Below are 21,973 nucleotides of genomic sequence, written 5' to 3'. Positions count from 1 at the left end.
AGCCATGGCTCCCTCAGAATTACTATATATATTTAAATTACAAGAGAATAGACAAGTATGGATGTTGTCCCAGTGGTCAGATTTAGCTTTCTCATCCATTTGGTTCTGTGTTCAAATCCAACCTCCAACACTTCGGCGTGATATTCTATATTTAGTATTTTTTTTGCTCCTCCAAAGATTTAGGCCAAGTTCCGCCACTGACTATGTGGTGTGTGATGTTGTTGTCAACAGTGGTGGTGTGCACCGTCACTTTCTCTTTATTGGGTTCTAGTTCGTTATGGGTGGATAGGTCCTCCATGAATGAGATACCCCTTTGGGATTTAAAGGTGATATGTGAAACAAAGATAATAGCTTGGTTTGTGGGTGCAGAAGGAAAAGTTGGGTGGCGATGGTTATGAAGGTTGAGGTGTTTGAGTTATCATACAGTATTGTGCCAGAGGTGCCAGAGAAAACCACGTCTATTTAATAAATTTGGATTTGCTGCCTTCTTTTCAGAAAAGATGAATGTAACTCATTCTTCCCTTGTTGACATTGGAACACAAATTTTATTGTCTTTATTTAATATAAATTGAAATTTTATAATAATTTCATAGCCGACAGCCATGAGACCAATGGTCTCGAGGCTTTGTGATCACATGAAAAAATCAATTGTGAATTGATTTATTGTATTACCGTTTTACTCTCAAGACTACCAAAACTCTTGTTTATTATTATATATAAAGATTACGATAAGATATTTTTTGTTACAAGAGGAAATCTAAAAAACACAAGCTCTAACTACTAATAATGTCACTATAAAAGTGCTCTATAACAGCCATCGGTGTGAACCGCCACAGCCTTCACGAGGAGACCTCTCTCGATGCCTGCTTCGCCATGAAATCTGCCGCCTTGTTTTGTTCGCGAGGTACCCATTATATGGAGACATTTCAATCCCAACTGAGCTTGGCCTTCACCTTTCCTATCACCTTCCTTTCCCATAATGTTTCAGCAGTGGCACCCATCTGGAGAGCTTTAACTAGACGTAAACAGTCAGACTGACATATAACATTTCGATGTCCTTGATCCCATGCCTGCTGCAAGCCCAGGTCTACAGCGGATTACAATACGATACGATAAGATAAGATTACGATTAAGATATATAGATAAATATATATTTAAATTTTTTAAAACACTCAATAAAAAAATAAAAAACTCATAATAGGGAAAATTATACCGAAATACTCACCTTTTGAATTTATTTTTTGAATCTCCTAGAATTGTTCTAGCCTAGGGAATACGTAAGAATAAAAAATAAAGGCCCAAGCCCATAAGAAATATGGGTTGAGTGTTTGTACGTTGTATTCCTCCGAAGCCGCCTCTCTCAGCCTCAGCCACTTCTTTCTATCATCTGTCTCTTACATACACAGCTCAAAAGCCTTCTAAAACCCTGCTCCGTGCGTCTATCTATGCCTTTTCCTCAATAATCCGCACTTCACCTTCAATTGTTTCAAGCCCTATCTCGCTGGTAATAATAATAGAGCTAGCTTCTATTCTGTTATTTTTCTTCTTTCATAGAATGCCTAACTTGATCGTTTTACTTTGTGGGTTTCCGTGGAATTAACTGAATTTTGTTGTTGTTGTTGTTGCTATCGTTACTATTTTCCAATTTATATTTCTGCTTTCTCTCACGTCATTTTTATGGGAATTATACCTAAAGTTCGAGATCTTTCAATTATTTTTTTATGGCTTAACTATGATCATTTTGTTTTGTTTGGAACTTAAATCTTCACTTAATTTCAATTCAATGTTTGATGGATGCTGGTTTTTGTTGCGCACGTCACTAATTTCGGTTTGCATACTTCTGAGTTAGGTTAATGCTGATCTTGATGTTTAGGGTGTGAATGTTTGCATGTTTTTAACATTTAAAACATAGCCCTTCCTGTTTGTGTTTCGTGTGAATATTTGTTTCTTGTGATATTGAGATGTTTGTGTTTGGATTTTTAGCGCGAAAAAATGGCTGGAAAATCGAATAAGGGGAGGAACAAAAAAGGATCGCATAATGCAACCAGTTCTTCAGAACCGTCTGTTCAATCTGGTGTTACTGCGAAGGATAATGTGGAAAGCACTTCGGAATCTGCGAAAACGGATGCCGTTGAAATTGCAACCGCTCCTGATTCAACTAGTGTTGTTCCAGAGGTGAAGGAGCGCGAAACAACAAATGAAGGGAGCGCTTTGGAATCTGCGAAAACGGATGCCGGTGAAATTGGAGCCACTCCTGATTCGACTAGTGTCAATCCAGAGGTGACGGAGCATGAAACAACAAATGAAGGGAGCCAACTGAAGCAAGGTGAATTTAGTTTTGATTTGTTTTACATTAAATACCTCTTACACGTTAGCGGTGGCATATTTGTATTAAGGCAGTTTTGAAATCAGCTAGTTTTGATTTGTTTTACATTAAATACATCTTACACGTTAGCGATTTTCCGCGATCGCGATTTGACAACACTTGTGTAACACATCCTAATATCTTATAGATGCCAAAAAGTGCCCACCTACATCTTATACATCTTGAGGCATGTAATGCTAGCCGCCAAAAAGTGCCCACCTTACTACTCAATCGTAACGTAATAAATCATTATGATATTTAATTCATAAATCGGAGGTGCCGAGTCTAAAAGACCAACAAGTTTTCAAATTCTGATCATGCAAGCTTTCAAGTGGTTTTTTTTTCCTGTTATTGATGGGGAGCTAAAGGTCTGCTTTGCTTGGCCTGAATCGGAAATGCGCTTCCGAGGTGCCAAGATGGCTGAGCTAACTTTGTGCCTCTCCTTAGAGTCATAGGCATGTGATTCCTTTTGTTGTGTATAGATCTTCAGTTTAGTCCTTTTCATATATTTAATCTTGTGAAATTTGTCCTACGAAAAGGATGAAGTCCTACTTTACGTGTGTATTTGAAATAGATACAACCTACTTTAAGTGTATCTATGAGAATGGGTTTGAATTGTCGTCCACAAGGGCAATTGCGGCTGTAATATTGCAGCTTTTGAGGTCTTGGCGACAGCATTGTGACTGTGTGGCCGTATCATCCTGCAATTGTTTGCAATTTTGTAATCGGAAGTACAGTCCTTATCACAATTCTAGTGTTCATTGAAAAACCCTAAAATTGAACGCTGATGCCGAAGGTAGATTGACTGCTTCTGATTCTTTTAGTTTTGTTGCTTTCGAAATGCATTACTATTTCATAGTTTGCTGTAGAAACTGCTCATTGGAGAAAACTGTCCAAGAATTAATTACGTTAATGCATCTCATTCAAAAGTTACTGAACTTGTCTTTTTGTAATTAAAACTTATTTCAATGTTTTTACTTTGACAGCGGCTAATAAATTATGCTATATGCACCCGAATAAAGATTAATTACGCCTGTGAATAATATTCCCAACCATGTAATGATTATTCCAAGTTCATAATTCAAAGCCAATTATTTAAAAATTAAGTCTCGTTGAAATTATAAATCTCAGCATTTTTAAACACATTCTGGGCCATTTTTTAAAATTTGCTTAGTCTTTTGTTGCAAAAGGAAGTACAACTAGTTACTATAATCTTTTATGATAAAATTATTCTTACCAACTTCAAATCATGGTTGGCAAAAGTGGCATAACAGAACAGAGAGGCCTAGAGCTGCTCGTGAATATCTATATTGGAACATTTAAATAGCGGGCTATAGTAGGGTGAAATAGTGACCGTAATATTGCCTGTGTTCGGTAGGGAGCCCAACTTCTTAATGTAATCTCACCCAAGCCCAATTTCAACCCAACAGGCTGAACAACAGCACATTATTTAGGAGCTCTAAGATCTTTTGGCACCCAAAACTAATTTAGGGATCAGAATTGCTTTGGGCACATCATCGTGCACAATAGCTTTCTGTGTCCCCGAGTTTCTTGTTTTATTTTTTTCTCTGCATATTCTTTTTCCGGGGTCATTGTTAGCTGTTTTTGTTTCTAACAACTACTTCTAGATGTTTTCAATTTTTGTTGCTATGCTCATAATTTTGTTAATCTTTTTTTATGATCAGTATTTCCTCTACTTTTTGGTTCTTTTGTATCACTCCCCTGTTATTTAATTTCCTTCGCATGGTTTAAAATTTAACATTACTGGGATTATCCGTTATGCAGTCTTTTTGACAAATTTTCTTCCAATGATTTTATGAGCCAAGTCAAGCTTTGCCATACCTATTTGATCCTTTGATTTTCCAATCATTAAGTGATTGTCAAATTTTTCTCACGTTTATAATTTGTACTGCTGAATGATATTTTATAATTTATGTAGTCCAATTAAGGTTAACTTGTCTTCATTTTATTTCTTTATTGTTGGTAATGGATATAGGAACTTCATAGCTAATATCCTTCCCAACTGGTGCAGGTGATCTTCAACTTTACCCTGTTTCTGTTAAAACTCAAACTGGGGAGAAGCTTGAGCTACAGGTGAGTTAACTTCATGAAGCTTTTGATTGTTATTTGGCATTGTGTGAACTGAGGAATCAAGAGGTTTTTAGATGATATTGGCAGAGATTTTGCATTTAAAACTATTTATCGTATCAAGTTAACATCTTTGGCATATTGTGTGGTATATCTCATGGAAAGCGTTTTCTAAGCTGTTTAGTTGATTCACAGTTGAATCCAGGAGACTCTGTCATGGATATAAGACAGTTTCTTCTTGATGCTCCAGAGACATGCTTTATTACATGCTATGATTTACTACTGCATACAAAGGATGCATCCACTCATCACCTGGAAGATTATAATGAAATTTCCGAGGTAGCTGATATTACAACTGGTGGTTGCTCCTTGGAAATGGTTCCTGGTATGAACTTTAGCTCTTGCAGTAGTAAGATGTGTAGCCATTGGTGGATTATAATATGATGAATTGTCTTTGCAGCATTTTATGATGATAGATCTATAAGGGCTCATGTCCACCGCACAAGAGAGTTGCTTTCTCTTTCTAACCTCCATTCTTCACTATCAACATCACTTGCCCTCCAGAATGAGATCGCACAAAATAAAGCTGCAAATTCTGGAGGTATGTGATATCCTCTCTCCCTTGATTGAATTTTACTGAAATAATGTGTTGATCTGTACTTTGTTTCTGAAATATTTAGTAACTAGTCTGCTTCTGCATTTAAAATATCAGAAACCTTAAAACCTGAAGCTCCTGAGCTTGATGGGCTTGGTTATATGGAGGACATTTCTGGTTCATTGGGTAATTTATTATCATCCCCATTGAAGGATATTAAATGTTTGGACAGCATGGTGTTTTCATCCTTCAATCCTCCTCCGAACTATAGAAGGTAACTTGAGAAATATCCTCTTCAGGTAGCATCATTCTATGGCTTCATTTATCATTTAATTATAATTGACAAGGCTGTTCTGTGGTTTGCAGGCTTGTTGGAGATTTGATTTATTTGGATGTGATAACTCTTGAGAGTAATAAGTTTTCTATTACGGGAAGTACAAAAATGTTTTATGTCAACTCAAGCTCAGCAAACACTCTTGACCCAAGGCCAAGTAAAGCTACTTTTGAAGCTACAACTCTTGTTGCTCTCTTACAGAAAATCAGCCCAAAGTTCAAAAAAGGTAATAAAGTGTAATTAAGTATTCTTTTAAAGACTTATGTTTCTCAACATTTTGCTTTGACATCTAAAACTTGGCCTGTTTCATCCCATTTGAAGCTTTCCGCGAAATATTGGAGGGTAGAGCTGCTGCCCATCCTTTTGAAAATGTGCAGTCATTGTTGCCACCTAATTCGTGGCTTGGCTTTTACCCTGTTCCAGGTGAGTTCAACCTCTGGCATTTTGTTTCATCAGTATTTCTTTGGGTAAATTATACGCCCGTGTTGATAATAGCTTAAATTGCACTTCCCTTCCTCCTGATTTCAAAATTTACTCTCCTTTCCCTGAAGATAAATATTTATTACAGTTTAGTCCATTTTAACGTAAATAAATCTTTAAAGGTAAGTGAGCAGCAGCACTGAATGCGCCTTTCAGAAAGTTTTCCTTCTCTACAACTTTCGGTGTCATTGGCAACTAATTTTTAACATATTGATGATTGTGAAAGATAAAATGATGTTTTGAACAACAATTTTACGGGCTTTGGAATTTCGCCCAAAATCTTTATTTCATCTTCTAGTGACCCATATTTGAATCATAGATAGAGAAAAAATGTTATATTAAGTTTGTTTACATTTGAATGGAGGACTGAAGTGTAACAAATATTCACCATTTTGGAGAGAGGAATATTATTTTTCAGATTATAGGGGAGGGAAGCGTAATTTAGGCTTCTCCCAAGGGGGAGTTTAATTTACTCCTGTTTCTTTTCAATTCTTTATGTTATAGTAATTTCTGCTCCTGGATTTGGAAGATAGTGCTGCTTTTCCTTTATTTATAGGTCATAAGTATTTCCTTATTTGTTAACTGTGAGCAAACTGTCAATTGAAAATCTTTCTTTTGGCACATCTAATGTTTGATCTAGTTGGCTAGGTATGTAGTTTTCAGTTCAGGCATTCTTGTCATCATTTACTTTAATTGAGGCAAGCAAGTTCTTCTGCCAGTTGGGGAAAATGATGCTATTACGGATATTTGCTTGATGAATAAATTTTTAGAACTTTTTGTTAGTGAGTCAAAACATAATAATGGATGTAATCAATTTTTGAAGATTTTATCTTTTGCCACTAGCTTTTGTGAAGGGTTTTTACGCTGTAACTCATAGATGTGAGAAAAGTGTTGATGAAGGATGATTGAGAAAATCCAGTTGCTTTGTGGTAGTGACGTAGTGTGATATTATTAATGCTAACAAGAACATAAGCTGAATGTTGTAGAGGTGAGAACATCACATAATGAGGGGACATACAAATGAGATATGATTAGAGGGATGAATGTATTAAAGAAAGTGTTGCGATGTATTGACTTAAAGGTGGTAGAGTGGTGCCTAAAATGGTTTGATTATATATAAGAAAACCTCTAGATGTTCCGAGTGAAGAGTTGATCAAATGATGGATAGTTCAACAGTTATAGAAAATTTCTAAGATGACTATTAGATAGGACCTAGATCTAAAGCGCATCTTCCAATTTCATTGTTTATACATGTAGCCAACTGCATTTGGTGGGAAAAAGGCTTTGGATTGTTATTGTTGTTCCATAACTTCTGTCTTGAAATTATATGGAGACCTTGTAATCAGGTTCATTATATGTGAACCTCAAGATGGTTTGATGTATTCTATAATGCGGTTTCATGTGTTGGCAGACCACAGACGCGATGCAGCCAGAGCTGAAAATTCCTTGACTCTTCTGTATGGCAGTGAGCCAATTGGCATGCAAAGAGATTGGAATGAGGAATTACAATCTTGTCGAGAATTTTCTCATATAACTCCACAGGAGAGGTACCCTTAATTTTCTCTCATTCATTAATAAATGGGTTTTGAAGTGTGCTTGTTCTTTAGTTTTTAGGTTGGTAATGGCTTAATTCTATTCTTTGTCTATGCTTCTTGGGTGATTTTTTCACTACTGCAGGATTTTGCGGGATAGGGCACTTTATAAAGTGACATCAGACTTCGTTGATGCAGCCATTAATGGTGCTGTTGGAGTGATAAGTGGGTGTATTCCTCCAATAAACCCAACCGATCCAGAATGCTTTCACATGTTAGTGGTCCTTCACTGTTATAAAGCTTAAGCGATTTGTTAAAGATGTTCTTGAATCTTTATATTCTCAAAAACCTTAAATAGTTTTTTCCTGTGTGTTTATATTTTACTGTTTCAAGAGGTTGAATATTATGCTCTAGAGGAAGTTGCATGTTATCTTTTTTTTTCTTCTGGCTGGGGAGGGATGAATTGAAGATTCACATTCCTTGTGAAGAATCTTCATGACTTGACAGTCCCAAGAATGATATATGTCTTGTTTAGATTGTTGTTTTCAACTTGTCATGGCTCAAATGCCTTTATCTGTGGTATTTCCCCTTGCTCTACTCAAGTGTCCCTTGTACTTGGAATGCTTTTTTTTGCTGATCAGCTTAATTTTGGTTGTAGGTATGTGCACAACAATATATTCTTTAGTTTTGCTATTGATGCTGACCTTGAGAAGCTGTCCAAAAAACATCCGGATAGTAATTCACAAACACGGAGTGCTGGCACTTTGCAAAGTTCTTCTGATAAAGCTTCTCATATTGTACTTCATGGAGACAGTCAGGTTCCCAATGGGGGGAAAAATGATACTTCAAGTACAGAAGATCTTAATGGCACAGAAGTCACTGATGATGTTTCTCCTGAAGGTCAGCTGGCTGAGAATGAGCAAGCCACATATGCTTCGGCGAACAATGATTTGAAGGGCACCAAGGCTTACCAGGAAGCTGATGTCCCTGGACTTTACAATCTTGCTATGGCTATAATTGACTACAGGGGTCACAGAGTTGTAGCTCAGGTGAGTAAAAAAGCTCATATCCACCTGTTCGTAACTTCTTCTTTTCTCGTGAAAGGGGGGTTACTGGTTAATTATGGGATTTAAGACCAGTGCATGCTTGTTTAAGAAGCACAAAAGTAGCTCGTTTTTACCTATTCTATAACCTTTTTGGAACTTCTGTTCTGAAAATATTTTGAAATACAACTTACTCGATTTGAGCATGTCCAAACAGCTTGAAAATGGTGAAAATAAAAATTTGGGACATGCTGAAATGCGTCAAAGTGGTAGTAAAACATGGCAAGATATTTGAATTTCTTTTTTTTTAGCTTATAGGATGTAATTCATACTATTTTTCTTCATTTTTTATAAAGTTATTATTGTTCAAATGTTATTAAGGGCAGATGGCAGTACTTGTTAGAGATATTTGTCTGTTTTCACCTAAGATAATATCAATTCATTATTTCATATTTTCACATCAGTGTAAAAGAATTTCATGATTCGTTTTTTGAAGCGCCCTTATTGATACTGGTGAGGCACAAATGTTTTTGGTGTACCAATCTGTTATTACTTATTACTAATTCATAATTATATGTTGATCATGAAGCCAATAGAAGTTCTACATTGAATAGATTCACCTGTGTTATGTGCTGGATTTTATTCTTAATATTTAGTTCATTGTTTTTTTATTTGAAACCTCATAAATATTTGTTCTAAATTTAAACTGTTCTGATTTCAAATTATATATTTTGCTCCAGAGTGTTTTACCAGGCATTCTTCAAGGGGACAAGTCAGACTCTCTCTTGTATGGCTCTGTTGACAATGGGAAAAAAATTTGCTGGAATGAAGATTTTCATTCTAAGGTGAGGAAGGATGCAGAAGTTTAATGTAATGTTTTTTTTCAAGGATGTCAGATTTGAGTTTTAAGCTTTTATGGTATTTGCGTGTGTTACCATCAGACTTATTGTAGGTGACAGTAAATTGTATGAAAATTTGTTGTTGAGGGAAAATAAGTGTTTTTAATTGCTTTTGATGAAAACTGTAACTATGTATTCTCTTATCCTGTTTCTCTATGGGATGGATTTTTCTTTTGTTTTGATTCTAAGCTTTTCTTACCTTAGGTATCTGAGGCTGCCAAACGCCTCCATTTGAAGGAACATTTAGTCCTTGATGGATCTGGAAATGTTTTCAAATTAGCTGCACCAGTGGAGTGCAAGGGCATTGTTGGTGGCGATGACAGGTAGTGATTGAGTTTGTTTGTATTTTTATATAGTATGTGCTTTATTAGTGACCTCGTCAGTCCTCTCCGCATATTTGCTACTTGCTAGTGCATCATAAAAAAAGCGTCATTTCCAAGTGCCCTGATGTCATTTCCAACTGCATTGAAGATTTTAAATCCAACATTGCTGATATATTTGTTTATTTTTAACTCCATTCGTTATTTGTTGTTGGATATATTTTCTTGAACACTTTTAAATTTAAGTTAGCTAAAGATGTTATCTGTTCTGATGTTCATGCTTAGTTTATTACATCTTGCATTTTTGTACGTATAGTCTATTGTGCTACTGCTGTGCACTGATGCTCTACTTTTTTCATAACCTAATCAGGCATTATCTTCTTGATTTGTTGAGGGCAACTCCTCGGGATGCCAACTATAGTGGACCTGGTTCTCGATTTTGTATCTTGAGACAAGAATTAATTACTGCCTTTTGTCAGGTATATACACTATCTGATGTTGACAGTATTTGGGATCTGCTTTGTATGTTCAATTTTACTCAGCTGGCTCTATGTAAAAATAGGTCCAAGCAGCTGAGACAACCAAATCTGAGGAGACGAGTACTCAAGGTGCAGATAATTTGGCTACTGATTCTCAAAATGGCATTGACGCTGACAAGCCGGTAAGTGTTATAGGAGTAACACATGGTTGTACATGACCCATAAGCTGAAGCTGATGGGTTAAAGTACGTGAATGATCTTTTATATCATATGTTAACACCTGCGCCTCAAGTAAGCCTTTTGGGCTTGAAACGTATACAAAGCACAAACCATATATTATGTGCTGAAATTTAACTTTCATTACTATTATTATAATTGTTGTTGTTATAAAGAATGGGAGACAACAAGGATTAAACTCTAGACCATTAATCATAAAGAGGCTATGTTATATCATGAACAAACTATCCCAAAAGTGTAATCTATTTTGTGAAAATATGAGTTATTTTTATATTACTTCTAACAAGTTTGACGTAAAAAGTAATATGCTTTTATGAATCTGCTAAGTATTATGACTTGTGCTCATTGTCTCTGGTGCACTGTGGAAAGAAACAACATGTTTCAATTTCATCTTGTATCACATTCACGCAATTACATAGGCATTTATTGGAATGACATTGTATGGCGGTCACCCCTTTCTCTTTCTAGATGTGTTGGACCAAATGGATATTGAAGATATGTAGTAGCTTTAGTGTTCAGTCGCCCAATGGAATGTATTTATAACATGAAGCATTATTACTCGAGTGGAAAGCCAGGAGCTTTAGTGTTCAGTCGCCCAAGAATTCTTGTTTGCTATATATGTGTTAGTGTGTGAAGTGGCTATTTTCAGTGTAATTCCACTCCCGTTAACTATAAACAAAAATGATTGGGGTTTTTTGCTGGATTAATTGTCTGGTTTGTCTGAAAATGCCATGGCAGAAAATGGGAGTGGGAAAACAAGAGAAATTGGACATAGAGAGATCAGAGAGTGATCTCAGAAGTGAATTTCAACATAATGATATGAATGGGAGTAAATTTTAACAAATTAGCTCTATTTATAGAGTGCAAGGCTTGCCCTGTATTAGTTTACAACTGATACTACAACCTAACTAATTTGTTTATTAACAGAAACCTAACCCATTGCTTTGGCATATTTAATGCGTGGAAATTTGTTAGGCACCTTACATGATTAGGCATAAGTAATGTACAATGAGATAAATGCAGTCACTCATTCATGGTTGAACAACCAAGTTCATTGCTTGTAGAATATTGTTTTATGCATTTGATTGGTTATAAGTTTAAGGTGTATGGGAGATATCCTCTTCCGATTAAGTTCCAATACTCACTGTATAGACTATGGCTTTGTGCTTCAATTGCTTTCTACAGGATTTAACAGTAGAAGAAAAAGCGGAGGATGCGAAAGGACATGCTTCTGCATCTACTGAAACCTCTGGTTGCAAAGACGAAATTACTTTCAATCCTAATGTTTTCACTGGATTCAAACTTGCTGGGAGTCCAGAGGTATTTTAATCTTCTTTTTCCTATCTACTTCTAACTAAATATGTTTCTTTTCTGTCTTCATCCATGTAAGTATGTAACGTTGTGTTTGCCCACACATATCTTGATGGTGTGTATAAGTATGCATCTACTTTGTTGGTGAAAACTTCCTGGTGCCTCATAGTATTTTACGATGTTCTTATATGGCTGTATTCGATCATATTTACCAGGAAATTGCAGCTGATGAAGCAAATGTGAGAAAAGTTAGTCAATATCTTACTGACGTCGTACTTCCGAAGTTTGTACAAGACCTATGCACCCTTGAAGTTTCACCTATGGATGGCCAAACATTAACAGAAGCACTTCATGCTCATGGCATTAATGTTCGCTATATTGGCAAAGTAAGCACTGTATATTTTGATTGATACTGTAATATTTCTTTTGGGAGCTGGTCATGTGAACCATGTGCCATTTTTTTTGTGTGGTTTGCATGACATTTCTTGTCTTCTGATATGCCATATTTCTGTGAAGGTGGCTGGAGGGACTAAACATCTGCCTCATTTGTGGGATCTTTGTAATAATGAAATTGTTGTTAGATCGGCGAAGCATGTAATCAAGGTGATAAATCTACCTTAAGCATTTCAGTTATTTCTGTTTTAACCCATATTTGGTTATTTAGAATTTGAAATTTTTTGTTTATCTGAAACATGAGCAGCTGAGCATGATAAACTTGATATACTTTGATTGATGTTGACATGATGAATCACAGAGTATAAGCTATATTCTGAAAATAATTTCTGCATGCAAATAGAAGTGATATTTAAGATTGTGCTCCTGATGTATAGTGCTTTTCGCCCCCCACTCCTAAATTCATGTGCCGTTTGCAGGACTTGTTGAGAGACACAGAGGATCATGATCTTGCACCAGCAATTTCTCATTTCTTGAACTGCCTATTTGGAAGTTGTCAAGCCCCTGGTGGAAAAATAAATGCTAATAGCACACAGTCCAGAACTCCTAAAAAGGTATGTCCAGTACTGTTCACTTTCAATATAACTGCTGGTTATATGTCCGAATTCACTACTTTTTATGTGCCATGATCCATTAAATTATCTCAGGATCCTTAGGTTGTGGAAACCAAGTTTTGTTTTCCTATCAAATTTTATAAGCTTTCATGTGTCGATTAATTAGTTTTTAATCCTGCATCTTTAATTCTCAGGAACAAGAAGGGAATCAGTCTTCTGGAAAGCATTCCAAAGGGCAAACACAATGGAAAGGAAGGGCATCTTTAAGAAAAACTCAACCTTCATATGTGAATATGAGCTCTGATACTGTTTGGTCAGACATTCAAGAATTTGCAATGCTCAAATATGAGGTATTGGCTATTGCCTAACCTGAATATATGTTATTAACCACTGCAGCAATCAATTTAAAATACATCTGAAAGTTTGTATATATTGTTATTTGAGTGTTTTTAGTTGAACGAGAGGTTTGGTGATGCCGTTGCCATTGTGGTGTTTGCTCCCTTGATCTATATTATTTGTTATGTTCTAATATATGTTATCTAAACATTTCAATTTCTTTTGTGTACCATTAAATTGGATGTTTATGCTCTTTGTTTTTGTTTCTTTGTTTTGTCTTGAACTTTTAATTACTTCGTTGCAGTTTGAGTTGCCAGAGGATGCAAGGTCACGGGTTAGGAAAATTTCTGTTATACGTAATCTCTGTCTGAAGGTACATTTACAGTTTAGTCAGTTCATTGGCAGTGTAAATATTTTATACTGATTTTTCATGGTCTTGCTTTTATAATCTTTCAATAGGTCCAATGACATGAAGCTTTCATTTTTATTTTCAGAAAGTACTTTTTTTTTGCTCTCAATTTATGCTGATTCAGTCATGTTTTCTGACCTTGTATTTCTTGATATGTTAAAAAAACGTGAGTTGGTTTACTGTTGAGATCCCACATCAATTAGAGATATGGTCAAAATAGAGCTTATAAATGCTTGGGCAATCGTCACCCCAAGAGCTAGCTTTGGGGATAGAGTTAGACCAAGTCTAAATTCAAGATGGTATCAAATTCTGTCTTCTATCTGATATTAGACTTCCCACTGCTATATGAAAATTAACCCATCCGCCAGATGTCCAGTTCGAGGTGTGAAGTAGGTGTATTGATATTCCACATCACCTAGAGATATGGCCAAAGTAGATTATAAAGGTTTCGGCAATCCTTACCCCAAGAGCTAGCTTTAGGGGTATAGTTATGCATAGCCCAAATTTAAGATTTACAAATTACAACTATCCTTGCCCAATACGTAAGTTATTAAATTACGTATTTCTGTATGAATAATGTTCTCTTCACACCTCCCTTTGAGGGGGAGAGAGGTGGAAGGAGGAGAGAGATAGAAAGAAAAGAAAAAGTAAGAGAGAGAAAGTATGAGATGTGATAGATGATAAGATGAGAGAGATAGAAATAAAAATAGGTGGAAGTGAGGTGTATTAAAAATGAGGTGTGAACATATCATTATTGTTTCTGTATATCACTGTAAAGGGACGCTGGATTACTAATCTCTTACAACCAATTTTATGTCATGAAAATAGCATTGATTTTCCTAAATTGACAACACTTGAAGTAATTTATTCTTTTCGCCTTTGCTTATGTGTTCGGCAATGCTTGCTTGCACTTGAAGTCAGAGCCCCCCCATCCCTAAAATTACTGCTACAAGTTGTGAATAATTGAATTCTGATGTCGAATAGGGCTTTTTACCAATTTGCCATTAAATATTTGTGAATGGGTTTCACCGTTCTTTTTCAGGCCGGTATAACCATTGCAGCTCGTAGATATGATCTTAGTTCTGCAGCACCCTTCCAAACATCAGATGTTTTGGATCTTCGACCAGTAGTCAAGCATTCAGTACCTGCATGTTCAGAAGCCAAGGAACTTGTTGAAACGGGAAAACTTCAATTGGCTGAGGTATTTACCTTGCTTTATATTGTATTTGACTACTAAGTTATATAATGAATACATTTTAAGCATAAGGAAACTGGTTGTGAGTGGTTTGTGTAGTTTGTGGCTTGTCATAAGTACAAACCTCTGCTCCAATTGTAACAAGAAAAAAGGAATGAATACATTTTTGTAAGGTTTGGAAGCTATATAGTTATTGTTATCTGTAGCATCTTTTTGGATTCCTAACTGTGATTTAATTTTCTTTTGTGAAGTTGTATTAAGAGGTTAACAAAAATCTAAATACTTCAAACTACTGGTTTATCTTCTTGAGTTTGCCCCCTAGCAAATTGAAGTGTTATGCTTCCTAAGATGGCACTCTTAAATGTGTTCAATCCTGTAATGTGAATTTGTAAATTATGGACATTTGGCTTGTGGTTCTTGTGATTTTGGTTTTCCCCACAATGTGTTGATGTTTAGTTTTCTGTTTGATGCAGGGCATGCTCAGTGAAGCCTACACTTTATTTTCAGAGGCATTCTCCATTTTACAACAGGCATGAAATTCAGTTTTATTTTATCTCTCTTGGATAAGTTTCCTGTGCACATAATAATCATTGTTTAATAAACTGCAGGTTACTGGTCCTATGCATCGGGAGGTTGCTAATTGCTGTCGGTATGTAATATCTATTTCCATCATGTTGGCATGATGCTTAAAATTCTCCAAGTTCAATCTTCTTATCATGAATTCTGCTTGCCATGCTGCTTTAGACCTGGAATGATGGATGTGTCATAACTCTCATATCATATATGATTTCAGTTGCCATGCCTTGTAAAATTGAAGATTTATAGCCCACTTTTGTGTCCTTTGTTATAAATTCCAGCTTATCATTTTTTTAATTGATGTTATCTTGTGTTGTTGTTTGTTTAATCTTAATTAAAATATTATTGAATTTCAGGTATCTTGCCATGGTTTTGTATCATGCTGGAGATATGGCTGGGGCTATCATGCAACAACATAAGGAACTAATTATCAACGAACGTTGTCTTGGTCTAGATCATCCTGATACCGCTCACAGGCACTCCCCATTTTACTAATCTTCAGTTCATCTCCATGATATTTTGGTGTTATATGTTCCACAAATTTCCAATATGCATGCATACAGTTGTATTTATGCCAAGCCAAATTAGGATGTTACACTGGTCAACAAAATAAAATTTGGGAAACCAAGTTACAGAAAATTGGAGGTCTATGTATGTGGTGTTGAAAATTTAACTTGACTGCGAACTGGACTGTTCTCACCTATAAAACTGAAGTTCAAAAGCCAGTGCCAACCGTTCAAACTGGTCACTGTTTAGCTGGCTGAGATTGGCTGAGATTTTTTCTTTTTGGAATATTTTTTAACCTATTTTTATTGTTTTTTTTTTGCTTAGTTTCTTTTTCCTGTCCCTGATATTGTTTGGCGTTTTTATCATTTTATGGTTCGGGTCATGTTATTCTATGATGTTGGCTTATTGTATTTGTCATGTTAATGTAGCAATTTGATCATGTTAGAAATATATCAGTTTTTGTCAATGGTTTGCATATATACTTAATGCATATATTAATTTTTAAAGATGTCATATACAATATGGTCTATAATCTATAGAACTTTTTGTGATCTGTGATATTGTTGCTGCAGCTATGGAAATATGGCTCTGTTCTACCATGGACTTAACCAGACGGAACTTGCCCTTCGCCATATGTCCCGGGCTTTGATCTTATTAAGTTTGTCATCAGGGCCAGATCATCCTGATGTAGCAGCTACTTTTATAAATGTTGCGATGATGTATCAGGATATAGGAAAGATGGATACAGCTCTTCGTTATCTGCAAGAAGCTTTAAAGAAGAACGAAAGGCTTCTTGGCGAGGAACATATTCAAACTGCTGTCTGTTATCATGCTCTTGCCATTGCATTTAATTGTATGGGTGCTTTCAAGCTCTCTCACCAGGTACGCATATTGATTAAATTGGTATTAGTAGTAACATTGGATGGTTGACTGATTTTGACATTCGGTTTGACAGCATGAGAAAAAAACATATGATATACTTGTAAAACAACTTGGTGAGGATGATTCAAGGACACGGGACTCGCAGAACTGGATGAACACATTTAAGATGCGTGAACTACAGGTATCTGTACTGGACTGAATCAATTTACTTGCAGTTTGCCTACAAATGTGTTTCTCAAGAAAACACTACGAAAGAGAATATTACAGTAATTAGTAGAATTAGGCAATAATATCGTGGAAAGTCACAACGCAAACACTAGAGGGAGGAGGATTTGAGATGTAGAGTAAGTTAGTGTGTGTGTGTGTGTGTGAGAGAGAGAGAGAGAGAGAGAGAGAGAGAGAGAGAGAGAGAGAGAGAGAGAGAGAGAGTGAGAGAGAGAGAGAGAGATTAACACATTTAAGATGCTTGAACTACAGGTATTTGTACTTGACTGAATCAATTTACTTGCAGTTTTTACCTACAAATGTGTTTCTCAAGAAAGACAGAAAATGACAGACTATTACATTTACAGTAATTAGGGGAATTAAGCAATAGTATCCCTGAAAATCGTGGGGCAAACACTAGAGCGAGGAGGAAGAGAGATGAATTCAGAGTGAGTGCGTGTGTGTGGTAGAGAGAGATTATAGGAAAAGGCAATAAAAAAATTTAGACCATTGGTGGTAGATGTAACGCCCCGATTTCTCGAGTGTCTCACAGTAAACCAACCGTCACCATTTTCGTAAAGAATTTTTGCCGTTCAATTATTAATCTTCAATTAATGACAAAAACTCAATTATTGCGAAACTCTTGAAACTTTACGAACGAATTTGCGGAATAAATAAATCATGCATTTCTGATTAAAAATAACCTTTAATTAAACGAGGAAAAATAATCCCAAAACATAATTCCAAATCCGAGGGCTAAGCCCTATACCAAATACATCAGTGCTCAAAACGGAAATAAATAAGGTTCCAATAATAGAGGAAAATAAAAGTAAAATCCGATGTAGCTCTCATAGGACACTCCCACATGTGAAAATCTCGACTCTACTCCTCATCATCGCTAGAAATGTATATGATCTCCGAAGTCTCGGTAACTCGACTCTTCCATGGATAAGCTGGTTCCCCCTCAGATCCCGAGAGCCATCCACACTGCCTCTTCTTAGGCGGACGTTCTTCACTCGCATCTGGAATAGGCTCCAATGCGGGCATATCTCCATAGTCATCAATTGGGCTAGCTTCCTTTGGCTCCGGTGGTGAAGACTCCACTGCATTCTTCTCCTCTATCAACGGTGACTCAGCTGTAGTATCTTCCGAAGGATCTTCTTCCTCCTCGTCCTCCCAGGACTCGAGCGGCTTCTCCACGGTAGTCTGATCAAATCTAGCAGGAGGGTAAGGCATTGGTATTCCACGGAAAGTTTGTTTTCCCGTGTCTGAGCTGTTGATGTTGCATCTGGATCACCTGGACGGGACGCCGACCAGCGTGTACCGGCATGAGCATAACACCTGTTTGACTTAAACTTTTGTTGTTTTAGTGCGACTGCAATGAGACAGTCTTTGGGTTGTTTTATGATCAACCACAAAGACTTGGACGGTTGCATGCTCTATCAACCGTTCATCATCGAGGATGGGGCGATCACAATGCCTTACCCTCCTGCTAGATTTGATCAGACTACCGTGGAGAAGCCGCTCGAGTCCTGGGAGGACAAGGAGGAAGAAGATCCTTCGGAAAACACTACAACTGAGTCACCGTTGATTGAGGAGAAGAATACAGTGGAGTCTTCACCACCGGAGCCAAAGGAAGCTAGCCTAGTTGATGACTATGGAGATATGCCCGCATTGGAGCCTGTTCCAGATGCGAGTGAAGAACGTCCGCCTAAGAAGAGGCAGTGTGGATGGCTCTCGGGATCTGTGAGGGGGAACCAGCTTATTTATGGAAGAGTCGAGTTACCGAGACTTCGGAGATCATATACATTTCTAGCGATGATGAGGAGTAGAGTCGAAATTTTCACATGTGGGAGTGTCCTATGAGAGCTACATCGGATTTTACTTTTATTTTTCTCTATTATTGGAACCTTATTTATTTCCGTTTTGAGCACTGATGTATTTGGTATAGGGCATAGCCCTCGGATTTGGGATTATTTTTCCTCGTTTAATTAAATGTTATTTTTAATCAGAAATGCATGATTTATTTATTCCGCAAATTCGTTCGTAAAGTTTCAAGAGTTTCGCAATAATTGAGTTTTTGTCATTAATTGAAGATTAATAATTGAACGGCGAAAATTCTTTACGAAAATGGTGACGGTTGGTTTACTGTGTGACACTTGAGAAATCGGGGCGGTACAGTAGATGGAAGGATGCACAATTATTCTAGGGGGAGAGAGGAGTTGGCTAACACTTGGTTGGTTGAAAGTTTTTTTCATGGCAAACATGTCATTTTGTGGGTGAAATATAATATTAGTAGGCAGGTTTTCTGGATACTAAAGCTTTTTGCTTCTGTAGATATTCATGTTCTTTGTTTTTTGTATTTTTAAATTTTTGGGAACTGTAAATGACTTTGAAATTCACAACTTGTTTTGGCAGATGAATGCTCAAAAGCAAAAGGGTCAAGCTCTGAATGCAGCTTCGGCTCAGAAGGCTATTGATATCTTGAAGGTACTTTTCATTTCATTCCTTCAATTTTAGCATGCAATAATATTATCAGCCATCTATAGCTAATATTGAGCAGACTCCTTGCCACTCCTGAAGGATATCTGATGCTCCATTTCTTTCATTTTTGTCATTTATCTTGTGGTGTGTACTTCTTACTGAAATGCATTTTATATAATGGCAGGCACATCCTGATTTGATACATGCATTCCAAGCTGCTTCAGCAAACGGTGGACCAAGTTCAGGTGCTTCTGCTAACAAATCTCTCAATGCTGCAATAATGGGTGAGGCTCTCCACAGAGGAAGGGGAATTGATGAAAGGGCGGCACGTGCTGCTGCTGAAGTCAGGAAGAAGGCTGCAGCTAGGGGTCTGTTGGTACGTCCACACGGTGTGCCGGTACAGGCCATGCCGCCCCTGACCCAACTTCTGAATATCATAAATTCCGGTGCGACTCCAGATGCTGCTGTTGCGGAAAATGGGAACGTAGACAGAGCAAAGAAGGAAGAAAATGGCATTCCTTCAAGTGATCCAACTGATGCCAAAAGCGGCCAATCAGTGCCGGTTCAAGAACAGGCTCCAGTTGGACTGGGAAAGGGGTTTTCATCATTGGATGGTAAGAAACCAAAGTCAAAACCAAAGGCTGGGGCTTGAAATTTTGAACATGTAAGTTATGTGTAGAGTTGGCAATGGTAGATTCATTTGAGATCAGATATTTTTCTTGAGATGGTCAGATTCACCTGCTCAGGTTTGGAAGAGTGTTGAGTAGTGGTTGGAATTAATTTTGGGTTTACTTGCCCTTTCTCAGTAGGTTTTGGTAGACTCAGACCATCCAAGTGAATGCTAAAGATTAGTGTGGTAAAAGTTCAATTTTTGTCTTCTGGCTAATCACTGATAAATCTTTCAGTGAACTATATATTTGGGGGGTATTGGGTTATATAACCTCCATTTTGATATGAGCCCGTGTATCGTTAACTTATTTAACTGCCAGTTGAATTGAGGCAAATTCATTTCATAATAAGAATTGTAGAATAATTTGCTGCAACGTTCTTATGAAGGATATTATTGATAAAATGATATGTAGTCTTGATCTTATAGAGGTTGGCATAGGATGAACTCTTAGTATTTGGTCTAGATTCATAATGCGATTATATGTGTGTGCCTACATAGTAGTCTTTGCGAATGTACCAATGGTTTATCAAAATTTGTAAAATATACTTGTGATGGCACCTGATTATGATGCCATCTTTTTAATATATAATTACAAATGATCTTGTTCGGATTATGTGTATACTTATTCAACCGATTTACTACATGAGCAGTATAAGGTATTGAACAATTTATCCAGTATATAAAACTACCAACTATATGAGCTTATCGTTATACCACTCTCATTGTTCTTCCTCAAGTGTTGACTAGCATCATAGGGAGTGCTGATATGACTAGCATCATATTCTAAGCTCATTATTTAATTTGGTTAACTTGATTTTTAAAATGAAGTTAACTTGACCTATATTCTTCATATCAAATTGCGTGATAGAAATCATCTAGTTTCACTTACTATGTAGGTTCCCAATATAAGCATGTAAATAACACTAATAACAAATAAAGCACCTTTTTTATTAGATTACTTCCTAAGTGTAAAAAAAGAGAGTAAGTTGGAATAGAATCTAACTCTTTCTTGTTGAAGTTGTGTCTCATTTTTTTCATGTGCAGTAAATATGTGAGGCCTTTTGAATATTTATGAAGAGACATTACAATGTTTAACCTCTTTAAGTGAAACTTTAGTTATACACTCTTTTTCTCTTATTTTAAAAGCATATTCTTCGTTAGTGTTATCAAATACCTCATTATTATTATTATTATTATTATTATTATTATTATTATTATTATTATTTAAAAAAACCTCATTATTCCCTTTAATAAAAAAATTGTAAAAAAAAACTCGACCAATCATCAACTCGGTTAGGTATTAGATCAATGAGTCATTGGTTGATAAGAAAATATCTACAACATATGGTATAAACTACACGAATTATATTTTCAATTTAAAATCATTGTCACTACATTAATATTAAATTAATAATCAACAAGTACCGTAGAGAAAATAGTTATATCATGATTTATAAATTTTTTTTATTTTTAAAAGACTCAAATCAAATTCATTTTATCTTTTATTTTTTTAAAATTATTTTCTTCGAAGTCATACTCTAAAAAAAATTGAATAAAAAACCTTGCAATAATTTCTTTTGGTCAATGAATCTTATAATGAGCCATGATCGATTGTAAGTGGAAATAAAACTAATTTTTTTTTGGTCAATTGTTCAACGAAATAAAACTAATAAAATAGATATATAAACTGTTATGTGGTCTAAGCCCATTAATTTTGTGGGTGCCCACTAGGGTGGGCAGGTAGCACTTTGGTCCATCGATGGACCACTGTTCTTTACCATAGATATAATAATATTTTAAATCTGTGGTCAAGATGAAGAACCTTGAACCTGGCACTCCGGTCAAGAAGGCATTACTTTTATAATTTTGAAAAACTGCTAAAGCACCCTTGAACTGTACCTTTGTATCAGTATAAGCATGATGTCATATTAAGTGACTTGAGTAGGCCCTACCCTTCCCTTCTTCCATACCTCCCCTGCTGACATTGATTCCTGTCCCCTTTCCCCTTTCCCTTCTCCAT

General features: G+C 36.2%; 1 protein-coding gene across 1 annotated transcript; it reads left to right on the top strand.

The window, feature by feature from the left end:
* Positions 1–1,343: 1,343 nt before the first annotated feature.
* Positions 1,344–20,374, top strand: LOC130749667 (clustered mitochondria protein). The gene is made up of 29 exons (XM_057603040.1): positions 1,344–1,504; positions 1,984–2,326; positions 4,398–4,459; positions 4,649–4,838; positions 4,914–5,054; positions 5,166–5,322; positions 5,415–5,608; positions 5,704–5,805; positions 7,274–7,409; positions 7,540–7,668; positions 8,053–8,443; positions 9,178–9,282; positions 9,541–9,659; positions 10,027–10,135; positions 10,219–10,317; positions 11,558–11,692; positions 11,899–12,069; positions 12,200–12,286; positions 12,556–12,690; positions 12,885–13,040; positions 13,331–13,399; positions 14,478–14,636; positions 15,104–15,160; positions 15,239–15,279; positions 15,563–15,682; positions 16,286–16,595; positions 16,669–16,776; positions 19,218–19,289; positions 19,468–20,374. The coding sequence occupies exons 2-29, from the start codon at positions 1,993–1,995 to the stop codon at positions 19,933–19,935; spliced, it is 4,356 nt and encodes a 1,451-aa protein (XP_057459023.1). The 5' UTR covers positions 1,344–1,504; positions 1,984–1,992; the 3' UTR covers positions 19,936–20,374.
* Positions 20,375–21,973: the final 1,599 nt, after the last annotated feature.

Source organism: Lotus japonicus, chromosome 3 (assembly GCF_012489685.1).
Source record: "Lotus japonicus ecotype B-129 chromosome 3, LjGifu_v1.2".
NCBI classification, from domain to species: Eukaryota; Viridiplantae; Streptophyta; class Magnoliopsida; order Fabales; family Fabaceae; genus Lotus; species Lotus japonicus.
This window is presented reverse-complemented; position numbering and strand designations above follow the sequence as displayed.

Coding starts and splice junctions, on each gene's coding strand:
- LOC130749667 (XM_057603040.1), top strand. CDS start 1,993: ATGGCTGGAAAATCGAATAAGGGGAGGAACAAAAAAGGATCGCATAAT. Junction 5,806..7,273: donor TGGCTTTTACCCTGTTCCAG/GTGAGTTCAACC, acceptor ATGTGTTGGCAG/ACCACAGACGCGATGCAGCC. Junction 14,637..15,103: donor GAAAACTTCAATTGGCTGAG/GTATTTACCTTG, acceptor TGTTTGATGCAG/GGCATGCTCAGTGAAGCCTA.